We start from the raw sequence: 12165 nt of genomic DNA, 5'->3' as shown, positions 1-12165 counted from the left end.
GATAGAGAGCAGCGTCCGTGAGCGGGGTGGGTGTGGGGTGGGGGGGGGGAGGGGGGGGGGGGGGGGGGGGGGGGTGTGTGCAATCACCAAACCAATGACAGACTCATGAATGTGCCTTGGAAACACACACACAGACACTGTCTCACCAGTCCACAGTCAGTGTTGACACCTTAGTCCTAATCTTCACCTCGGTGTCAGGTTGACAAAACGTTCTGCTTTGATCTGCTCCTGTCAGACGCTCTGCTCAAATTCAAGATTCAAGACTTTTCTTTCTTTTTTTTTCCTGTGTAGGTGTGCGTGTATTGCAGCAGTGAAATGAGTATCGGGATGAGCTCAATGGACCAAGAATTAGAATGAAAAAAGAGATTCAATTTACCAAAAAGAAGATATAACTGTTGTATCTTGCATTTACACTGGAAATATAGAACCAGCATCTACAAAGATTTGCAGAAATGGAAGTTGAAAAATGTAATTATTATAATAATTAGTCAATATAACAGAAACAATAGTAAAACATTAAAGGGTCAATACATAGTATGGATATAATAGACAAAATATAATGTTTCATAACTGATACCTCTGAATACCTGTGATGTGTGTAACAACTGTAAGTCTAATCCTATTATAATCTGACCTAATCTAATCTTTGCCGAACATTTGTTTAGAATAAACAGAGAGAGACAGAGGTGAGCGTCGACGGCATCATTAGCAACATAGAAAAACAAGCCTACAATCAGAACTGCACACCACACATTTACAACAGTCAAAGTCATGAACATCACGCTGTCAATCCATGAGTAAACTGTTAAAAACAATAATAACTTTTTGGATTACGACGTCTGTTTCCTTGGTATTCCTTCACTCTGTGAATCACTGCTCGCCTGCTGCGACTGTAAACTTCCCACTGTGGCTCATTTTTTAGTGGAGCAGATAATGATCCTAACTTCTCCCCATGAATTTGCAGAATGCACTATTGTGCAAATTGAATTCACACCATTATGTGTCCTCTATGATCAGTCAACTCGAGATGGCCAATACACATTGGGTTTTAATGGGCTCAGTGCTGCAGTCTATAACTCTCACAGCAGGTCACAGGAAGTGTGAAGACAAGTGTGAGTCAAACTCACTAGTTGGACTATGAGCAGTTCGATGGAGGAGACGGGGGGTAAGGGGAGATGGAGATAAGTTGGTTCCATCCCAGTTCCTCCTGTATGGAGTCACATGACCTCCCCAGGTGTGTGTGGGTTTCCTCTTGGCCTCAATTGTCAGGAATGAAGTGTCCTCCTGGAGAATATGTTCTGATGGCGTTCTCTTTGTGTACTATTCACACATCACACAGACTGCTTTGTGGTTTACAAATATATGGAAGCACGGGCCAAATAGAGGATGCAACCGGTTACCATGGGAATGATTATGATGGATTTGTATATTCAGAGCAGGTAATTGGAAAAAGATTGATGAGTGACATGATGAAATCAGGCAACAAAAGGAGGGGGAAAGAGGGGTACTTTCACAGCAGCAGTGAGAGGAAGGACTGAATTATTTCACTGCTCTTTGTGTGATTCACTGAGGGTTTTCAATGTTCAATATCCAGGACCTCCCTCCGAGATACAAAAATACGTCCTGCCCCTGAACCCACACATACATTTACACACAGACACGTGCATAAACATAAAGAAATGCAAATTGATATAATAAGTAATATGGTTTTCAGTTCAGCTCCTGTTGTGCAGGGACTTTTAACAATCATCGTCCCTCTTCTTCCCTTCAGGGATGGTCCAACATATAAAAGATGTTTGCACTAGAGCTGCCAGGCAAAAGGAGAAGAGGGAGAACCCAGAGAACATTATGCATGTAGTGAAGGAGGACATCAAGATGGTTGGCGTAACAGTAGAGGAGACAGGGAATCGTTTGAGATGGAGGCAGATAATCCCACCCCTGAAGGAGGCAGCTCGGAGAGGATCCATCTCATATTGACACTAATACCTTTAGTGGGCTAAAGTAAATTACACCACAAATAAAGAAAATTTAATTAATTATAGGGTAAGCTTGGAGCTCCCTTCTTTGGAGGGGGAGGGAAGATACGAGAAATCTGTTCACCAAGGTGATTTCATCTACTTCGCCTGGACATTAAAGTGAAAGAAACACATGTATAATTTTGTAAATACTCTGTGATTAAATTTTTTGTTGAAGTGAAAGAAAGCATTTGAAGGACGCAGGGGGCGGAGGGGGGGGGGTGTCCTGGCCCAGGGCGTTAAACAGACTCGGACCGCCACTGGGATTAGAATGAGGTTTTGTTATGATAAGGATAAGGATTAGAATTGGGATTAGGCTGAATGGTTATGCATCATGTCAATGAAATGTATTCACGAAACACAAAAAACAGGGTGTGTGTGTGCGTGCATGCATGCGTGTGAGTGTGCGTGTGAGTGTGTGTGTGTGTGTGTGTGGTCTGCTTCGTCTGCTTCCTGCTGCTGCTCTACACACATCGTCCGTCTCGTCAGTGTTGGTCGTTAACCATGGCGGAAGGACGCAGAGAACAGCAGCCACATCCCCTCTTCTCCGTTCCACCGGCCAGCAAGAGACCCTGCCTGCGCCCCGCTCCTCGGGGTCCAGGGCCGGGGCTCGGACACGGATGTGGGGTACACAATGCCCGGTACCGTTCCCCGGAGTCCCTCTTGGACTGTGCGGCGAAGGCAGTTGCGGAGAAGTGGGCCTTCGAGAGAGTGGAGGAGCGCTTCGAGCGGATACCCGAGCCTGTCCAGCGCCGTATCGTGTACTGGTCTTTTCCCAGAAACGAAAAGGAAATATGTATGTACTCGTCGTTTCAGTGCCGAGTCGCCGGCGACGAGGCTCCGGTGGCGGCTGCCGGCAGCGCCGGGTCTGGAGCGGTACCAGCCACCACCGCTGCTGCGTCTGCTGCTGGATCTACCACCGGGACGACGGCGACCGCAGGGGCAGCAGGGACATTAGGAACCGGAGACGGACTACCTTTCCGCCGTGGCATAAGGCTGTTGGAAACGGGATGTGTTGAAAACGTTTTACAAGTCGGTAAGTACGAAAAAAAACAACAACATCAACGCTTTACATCGTTCTCCGGACTCCCGGACTGTTTTCGGAGCTGGCTTCCGCCGCAACCGAATCTATTGGGGGATGATTGATGGAAGTTTTTGCTGCAACCATTCAAAGTATGTGAAGCGATAGTTTGTGTTGTGTAATACACCCCACAGGCTTCGGGGTGTTTATTAATCAAGTGGCGGAGGTTTAAGGGTGGTTTTTGTGCGTGTATTAAGCACATTTCAGCGACTTTTGTTCTCAGATAAACGGGAAGCGAGGAAACGTTGCTTGCTAGCTTTAGCCGAGCAGCTGCTGTTTAAAAATTAAAGGGATTCCTATTGTGGAACCTCTTAACTCTGTTTCTGGTTGCTGCGCTATATCACCAGCTTTTATCCTCAGCTATGTATTAATATCATAGACCCAAACTGGCGTATTAGAGGCCCTTTTTTGACGTTTCTAGGCTACCTAGTTCGTATCTTTAGACCGGGCTGTGTAGAGTTGTTAACCCCAGCAGAGAGCCAGGAAAGGTGAGGGGAAGGCAGAGGAAAAGCTTTGACATTTGCAAATACAAAGAACCAGCGTTATAGCCTGAATATAATATTCGTTTCGAAAGAAAACAACATTTCTTTCTTGTCTGTTTCGATCCATGGTCGGTTTCGATTGTTTTACACAACAAACACCGGCTGTTTTGGGGTCTGTTATGATTAATCCGACGTTAATCCGGGGGAATATCCCCAACAGTACTTTGTTTATTTGCTGCTGCCCGTATTGGACAAAGGCAGCAGTGAAGAGATGTTGACGGGGAGCCTCGCTTTTGTGTTTTTATTTCTTTATTTTTTACGAATATATACCGTTTTTGACGTGCTATGGTCACTGCAACTTGGTCACTTGCGACACAAAAGCCTTTCCAGTTGAAATGATCGATAAGCGTCTCGCGTTTCCAGCGAGGCTGCAGAGAGAAAGGCTGTTGCCAAACAAAGGGCCACTCGGAAAAGACGCTGCAGCTCCATTCATCCTTATTAGTTTCTCAGCCCAAGCTCATTGGTTGGAATGGTGCAGTTTTTGTTTTTTTTGCAACACAAGGACAGACGATGGCACTTAACAAATTGCCCCTCTCTCCAAATCCGGCCTTCCTGTTCAAAATTTCGAAACAGACATATATTACATTTTGATAACATTTTTGCCTTTTCACTCCACTCCCTGACAGCATTTGCCTAAATCCAAATTGAGTTGTTTCCCTTTTTCTGTATGGACCAAAGTGATTTTAAAGGTTGTTGAGACACACAGAACTTCTGGAGTATTAGTGTTGTATTTCTCAGTTCACTTCACTACGTGGCCCATGAGCAAAACAAACTTAAGTAAGTTGTATGAGAAAAAGATAATCTGTCTTAGCCCTTTTTTGCCCTAACCCTGTATTCCTGTGTTATTATCATGAAATCACATTTTTAGGAAAGCTTTTTGTTAAGTAGCTGTTCTCACCACTGTTATTTACAAGAAAATAGATCACATTAAAGCATTAAAATGTTTCATAAAATCAACACTTTTATTACTTGGACATAATCATGTGTAATAGTAACTACTTACGTGCATGTTATTTCAGCAATACAGATAAACACATTATTGACCCATAATAACAATAATTATTTGCAGGATTTTTTAAAATTTATTTTAATTAATGACGTAAAAAACACACCAAACAAGCTGCATCACTCGTAAACCGATATTCACCGAGCCAGTTAGCGAAAACACTAGACACCGACAGCGTTCTGTTTATCTGTCAACAGAACATAGCCGAGGCTAGGTTCCATTCATTGTGTCAGCATTATTGACTGGTTTATCAGGAACTAACTTCCCTTCTCTCTGTCAGAGAGCAGACTGACTGACTGGTTTTTTCCTTTCATGCTAGAACACAGTATTTATATGAATGAATTAGCCAGACTGTGGACAATGTGTATCCTATATTCAGTGTAACCTTTGTTTTTAAATGCCCCACAGGAATATTAGGCACAAGTTACATTTTGTAAACTGCCAGCATCAATTTGGAATTTACGTTTACGTTTGAGGACAAAACTAGGTTTTCTGTTGTAACCACTTATATGTACTCTGCTTCTGTAGAGTACATATAAGTGGTAGTTACTAGAGACAAGGATTTCTAGAAGACATTGTTGTCTCTTTTTCGGGTAACTTCTGTCATTATTTTCTAGCTGTTTAAATCTTTATGACTACAGTCAGCTTATGTCAAAGTGTGGCTCAAACTCCTTCAGACGAGCATCAGCACACAGTTCAGCTTTCATCCGAGTGGAGCGTTTACAGTCACGTGGTAAGTTTTGGGCTTGTATACACTCAGGCAATTTTTATGTCAGGCATTTTTTAAAGTATCTCCGTTCCTGCCTGTTAAAATGAACTTTGATGTGTTTAAAACAGACTAGAACTTCACCTTCTTGACTTAAAACATCATCTTCTTTTAACAGACCAAACAGCTCATTACCGAACAGAAGGTAAAGTTCTCACGAGGTGACAAATATACTGTGCATGTATAATCAGCAATAAATAGAAACCAATTATCTGCACACAATGATGTATTCTTTAAGTATCTCCATTAGAAAAAAACACCCAGATTTTATTATGTACTTTGTTTTCAGGATGACAGAAAAATTATTGGTACTGTTTTTTACTGTTTTTTTTTACTGTTGTTTTTTACTGTTGTGCTATCTTTTCCCAGCAGCTCCCTTTTTAACAACCGTGTGACATTGCAACATGTGTATAAATGTGGGGCGTGAGCAAACACTACTTTTCCTACTCCTCTTTTCCTGTTGCCGTACCATTGCTTTCCTGTGTGCCTTTGTGTGCTTTCTTTTTACCTGCTTTGGAGCTTTTTACCTTGGGTTATGGGTGTTGAGTTATCAGACAAGATCAATAGTGGCCTTGTCCTCTGGGTTTTTGAAGCCAACAACTGGCTGTATTCAGTTAGTGCACTGCTCCACACCTGTCTTTTATGGCCTGTATTTGTGTTCATGCGTGTATTGTGCGTTGAAATTGCAGATGCATGACCTTGTCCATCTCTGTGAGAGAGTTAAGACTTGGAAACAGGGCCATGGTTTGGAGAATAGAGAATTGTCTATTGTTTGGTTGTAGTTGCCTTACAAATGAGAGGAAAGCAGCAATGGACAGATATGGAGATGGAAGGGCTGTATTTGAAATGCAAAACAAACCCAAATCAAACTTTATTGTGTCCTTGCAAGCAGTACAGCTGTACAATGGGTGTGCAGTAATACATTTTCTGTACTACTGCGTTGTGTAAAATAATCAGATAACCCGCCCGAGATTAAGTGACACATTTCCATAAAAGTAAAGGCAATGCCTGGGGCATGGAATAGCAGCAGGGGAAATCCAGGATGACTTACATGGTGGAGGGAAGCTATGACAGAGAGCATTGTTTAAAAATGTTGGTGCTTGACTAATGTGTAGACACTGTTGTTGAGTCCTTGGTCGTAATTGAAAATGCGTCGACCAAAGCTTCACCTGTCACATATAACATGACACCGATGTACTTCAAGTATTAAAGACACAGTATTCAAGTGTCATCAAACAAAGAAAATACAACTGCACATTGTTGCAATTGACTTCTTCTCTAGGAAAAAACAGGTGAAATCCCCTTGCATTGCCGGGCCCCCTCTGCATTGCCTCTGTGCCGCCCTGCCCACAAACCCAAAGTGTCTATAAAGCTATTAATTATTTGATGGTTGAGTGAAACTCATCCATGCAAACCTGTGTTTAGGGTGTTCACGTGTTTTCTATTCCCCCTTCCTTTATTACTTGCGCACATGTTTTTGTAGGGCAGTAAAAACCCAACTGTATGGTCGTCTTTTTATAATCAAACAGGAACTAATTAAAATGATGTTCTCTGGACAGATTAGTTTAGTTTAGATTAGATTGCTTCAGTCTCTCATAGCAATCCCTGTGATTGTTTTTCCAAAAGTGTGAACTTGATGCAAAGTAAGGCTGTGATTTCCTTAAATCCCAGGGATGCTGTAGAAAAATCAGAATGTTTCTAGTTTCTGTGAAGTTGCCGACATTAGCTTCCTCTGTAGCCTCTTTAGCTACCTCATATATCTATAAAACAGGAAGTTATAGTCATACTTAGCAACACAATGAGGCATATAGATAAGTGATGACGGATGTGTCAGAACATCAAAGTGAACACCAGTGAAACCTGTAATTGGGGTTTTGCTCTGTTAGAATGAAAATTGCAGAACAATATATGGTCCTTCTATATAATGCCGACTCTTATTACAGTGACATAACCTTTTCTTTATCTTGTGCTTCAGAAGTAGACAATAGAAAAATATTCCGTATGTTCCCGAGTGCTTTGTGTTTGCCAGGCCTGTTTGTATGTTAAGCTTGTTGTGTGCGCTTCCCATTTGAATACAATGAATGTGCAACATAGGTGTGTTGCCCATGTCAACATAAAATAAACAGATCACTGATATCAGCTGCTCAACTCCCGTGTTCCTCTTCTTTCAGCACATCCTCCGTGTATTTTATATGCACACAGTTGATGCTGCCATTACTGACATGACAGATGTGCAGCTACAGGAGTCTGTGGGTGTGAAACATTCATTAAGGTTGAAAATGGAAATAATATTCGCATCTTTGTTTGACTGTTATCTCTGTTAATAGGAGCCCGGAACCCTGGTGTGTCTTTTTGTACATTTGCGGTATTGTGTTATAAAAGCCTCCTCTCTATTGAGTTATTTTTCCTACATGCATTCTTGTAGCTAATGTGTAATTTGTTTGCTGCTGACCCATTCAAGTGATTGAATCATTGCTGATTGCAAAGGTTTGTCTCTCCCTGCTTTTCTGGGGCTTTTCCTCCTATTCCAAAATGAATGGACAAGACTTTTAAGGGAGCGATGGTGCTGGAGGAACAAATAATGATATCACTTAGCAACCAAGTCCCCTATTATGCTGATAAAGATTGTCAGTGAGCTTTAGTGAATGCAACAGGGCCTCAAGTGTGGCTCAATTAATTTAAGTTGTTTCGCTACGTGAATCTGAACAGCCTCCTGTCCTTCAAGGTTCTAGGAAGATGCAGCCACTTAGTATCTTTGAGGGAAATCCCTCTGTTACAGCAGCAGAAAGACAAGACAGTGATAATTGGTAATGAAAATAAAAAGAGAGAATGATGAGTGAAATGCTGTTTTAAGAAAGAAACAATTGAACCAATAATTATCATAATACAGAGGAATAAAATAATAAAATGGGTTGAAATCCTATTAAATACTTTACAATTCCACCATCCACCACTGTGAAATGGGTTGAAATCCTATTAAATACTTATTACATACAATTCCACCATCCACCACTGTTAACCACCATCTTCTTTGTTTAGCTGGCAATGAAATGTTGGTGGTGACGTCTGCACCGTCTGGAGGTTTGTTTTGTATGTGATTTTTTTTATGTATATAAGGTGAACAGGAAAGGTGAGAGCATGGTGCCCTGAGGAATAACCCGTCCTGCAGATCACCGTATCAGACATCACGTACTGCAATCATTTGGCTGGAATATCAGTGATCCATAGAGCTGGTGGAGGACATCAGGCTGTAGATTCCTCACCTGGTTTCTGCTGTGTTATACTTTACAGCAGTATTAGGTTTTTAACTGAGCAGATGACAAAGAATCCTTTTAAACCTGAACCTAAATTGTGAGGGCAACGGATCCCTCCACAGCCCCAGGCATCAAACAGTCCTTGAATGCCACACTGTGGACCCCTGAGCCCACCTCCTCACTTACCTGCTGGTTGTTTGTTCACCATAGGTATGTCAGCGAGGAGGGGGTTGTACCAGGTTGTAATTAGAGTGGCTGGTGGGGGGTGAGTTGTGTGTGTGGTTAGAATTAGCATACAGTCCAAGTCCAAGATCACGCTTTTCTATTCATATAATATCAATGTAATACCGAAAAAGTGTAATGTTTCGGCAGATCTTTTACAGAAGCCAATATCTGGTGTTTGTTGTTTCCTGTATTCAGGCCAAAACTCCATCAGGTCATGGTAATTATATCACAGCGTAGTAGAAGACGGTTCTTCAGCACATATTTGCGGCAAACATTGCAGAAATAGTGTCTCCCATCCTGGTCTGTTTTCATCACATCAGCGCCTGCTATCAGCTTGACTCTGTGTGGGTTTCTTTGTTGCAATATCTGCTACGGCCCATTAGTTCACCCTCACCCCTCGTCTACAAATAATTGGTAAGGTGAGTGCAGGGAGAGGAGGAGGAGGAGGAGGAGGAGGAGGAGGTGAGGATGAAAAAAGAACCTGGCAAAGAGAGACGAAGGAGAGAGGTGTGGGTGAGAGGAGCCAACAGGCAAATGTAAGAAATACATAACGATCCTGTCACCTCAGTCTCCCCCCTCCCTCCCTCCCTGCCTCCCCCTCCTCCTCCTCCTTCACACACCACCTCAACAGTGACAGAAGAAGCCTAAGAGGAGGGAGGGACCTCATTAGGCCCTCAGCAGCCGGTCTCTCTCACAACCATGCTCTCTCTCACACACACACACACACACCATCACACACACAAACACTCAAGGAAAAAGAGACGATTGGTCCTGTCTGTGTTGGGGGAGGGGGCATCCTCCAATTGAGAACAGAGAAGAGGGAATAATGAAATTGAATTGATACAAGCAGTCAAGTGCACACACACACACACACACACACACACACACACACACCATGCAACATACTTGATATGAGCAACACGAAATGGGAGGGGTTCTGGTCAAGACACACACCCCTGTTTAATACACACACACACACACACTCATGTTGGCCTCCTCTTCTCAAAGTATCTTCCTGGCCTTTTCTGCTCTCGTCACTGTTCACACACCCTCTTCACCCCGACTATGGCGCTTTATCGTCACTTCACCCAAACAAAGATGAAGACCAGCCGGGGGGTGGGGCTTTCTGTGGTGGGGGTGGGGCTTTCTGTGGTGGGGGTGGGGCTTTCTGTGGTGGGGGTGGGGCTTTCTGTGGTGGGGGTGGGGCTTTCTGTGGTGGGGGTGGGGCTTTGTTTTCTAAGTTAGGAGGCCGACAGACTTGTGTAGCGCCACAGTTAGGTTGGAGTGTGTTAATATTACAATAACCAAAGGTTGATGAAGTAGCCCGTGATGTGGGTTGTGATTGGTCTATTAGCTTGTGACTAGCGGCCTGTTACTGGGAGACGTGTTATTGTTAGTGAGCTCTACAGTTAGCATTTAAGTTTGGACTTTATTATATGGCTATAAACACATGGGGGTGAGATATTTATATTTTATCTTCGTAATGCACATATTAAAGTCTAATTTTCATCCAAATGTTACTAAGAAAAGGAATCGCAGTTCACTCAGCACTTTTTTTTTGCCACGGCAGCAGATTTTATTTCTCCCTGCGTGTGTGTAAAACAGTGTTCAAAGTGTTATACGTTCACAGTGAGATGAGATTAGGGCGAAGCAGATGAAAGAGGTAATTAAATGCCGTCTTATCTCGGCTTCTTCTACATCAACTTGTTTTTTCTTCTCTTAAACTTTTCCTCTTTTTCTGCTTCTGACAGTGAAACTGTGGTGTCTGCAGCCAAACTTGTTGAAAGTTTAGTTTAAATATTCAGTTTTTTTAATTCATTATCTGAAACTGTGGTGTCTGCAGCCAAACTTTTTGAAAGTTTAGTTTAAATATTCATTTTTTTTCTAATATCAAAATCATTTTATTTTTGTATATATGTAGCAAACTTTACTCTCTATCGGGGGCAGTAGTCGTGTCCTCTGTCTGAGTAGTAATAATTGCTCTTTGACTGTTTAACCCTCATCATGCTCCACATCTGACTGTGAAAGGAAAAAAGTGAGTATGAATAAAGAACCGAGAGATGCAGCAGTGAGGGGAAATGGTCATGTGATTACAGAGTGATTGTCTGGATTTTTTTCTCGGAGAGTCCCCGTCTCCTCTTTCAGTCTCTGTGTCAGAGCGTCTATCTTTAGACTTGATCTGTTCTCTTTGTCTTTTGTCTTAACCTTTCTCCATCCTTCTGTTTTGCACACTTTCTTTGTCAAACTCCAGGGCTGATGTAAAGGGTTAGGAGTTCATGTACGAATGTGTGCAGTATCTTTGCAACATCCTGTCTAACAGGTACCGGGACACCTGCAGGTTTCTGTACCTGTTAAATAGCTCTGTGACTAACTACACACACTTGCGCTTGTCCCCAGATGTAACGTACATCAAATGACCTTGGTCCACACCCCTCGAGGGGTTCTCATGGTTTTTAACCGCTGCCTTTGTGGCAGGCATCTATGGCCAGGTCTAACGTACCTTTTAACCTACAAAGACCATTTCATTTTAAAGCTAATGGTTACTGAACCCTGGGGCCACTCAGTGTGTCGAACTCTTCTCACGGTGGGGGAAAAAAATACAAAGGCCGTGATCAGAGTTCTTCAACTGTCCGGTTTCTGCTCTTTTTCTTTCTCTGATTTGTCCACTCTTAACAATTCCTGTAGTCAAGAGGGTTTTTAAAAATGTAAAACTAAAGTTCTGTTTTTTTAAAATTTGGTAACAGTAAAAAAAAAGAAAAAAATGGCAGTCAAGTGGACCTCTATTTCCACTGGCTACACACAGAGTTAAAGAGAGATCCAAAAAATATGTCAGTAATTTCTACAAATAAATTCAAAAATTCAAAATAATGCTTGGCCCCTAGGGCCGGCCTTCTCCCCATTTTGGGAACCACTGAACTGAATGTTCCTCAACACTTTTTAACTTGTCTCTCTGTCCTCTGTTGTGTCATGGGTTACACTAGAAAGCAAGAGTGGAGATTCTTTTTTTTTTACTCACCCTCAGTCTCCCATCCTTTACCCTTTGCCTCCCACCATTCTATCTGTTAGAACACACTCCACCGCCTCCTTGCTGTCAGTGTGGAGGAAGTCAGTATAGTGTGTGTTTCAGGAATGCAGGCAGACGCTCTGGCATACACACTCTCACACTCGTCAGCTCTCACAGCTTTCTGCCAGCTTCGCCGGTCATTGTATTTTGGCACGTGGCCATCACTTTGTGCACACACACACCAAAACACACACACTCGCGCTGTAAAAAAA

General features: G+C 42.6%; 1 protein-coding gene across 2 annotated transcripts in view; it reads left to right on the top strand.

Annotated features, from left to right (window-relative positions):
• Positions 1 to 2424: 2424 nt before the first annotated feature.
• zswim5 (zinc finger, SWIM-type containing 5) overlaps positions 2425 to 12165 on the top strand; it is a 26450-nt gene continuing 16709 nt past the window's right edge. Inside the window, exon 1 of one of the 2 annotated variants that reach the window (XM_017042230.2) lies at positions 2425 to 3051. In XM_017042230.2, the coding sequence (XP_016897719.1) occupies positions 2520 to 3051 (532 nt within the window). In that variant the 5' untranslated portion in view covers positions 2425 to 2519. The remainder of the gene's footprint in view (positions 3052 to 12165) is intronic. The other variant, XM_008334780.2, reaches the window with a different exon arrangement.

The sequence above is a fragment of the Cynoglossus semilaevis genome, chromosome 20 (assembly GCF_000523025.1).
Source record: "Cynoglossus semilaevis isolate Cse_v1.0 chromosome 20, Cse_v1.0, whole genome shotgun sequence".
Taxonomy (NCBI): domain Eukaryota; kingdom Metazoa; phylum Chordata; class Actinopteri; order Pleuronectiformes; family Cynoglossidae; genus Cynoglossus; species Cynoglossus semilaevis.
This window is presented reverse-complemented; position numbering and strand designations above follow the sequence as displayed.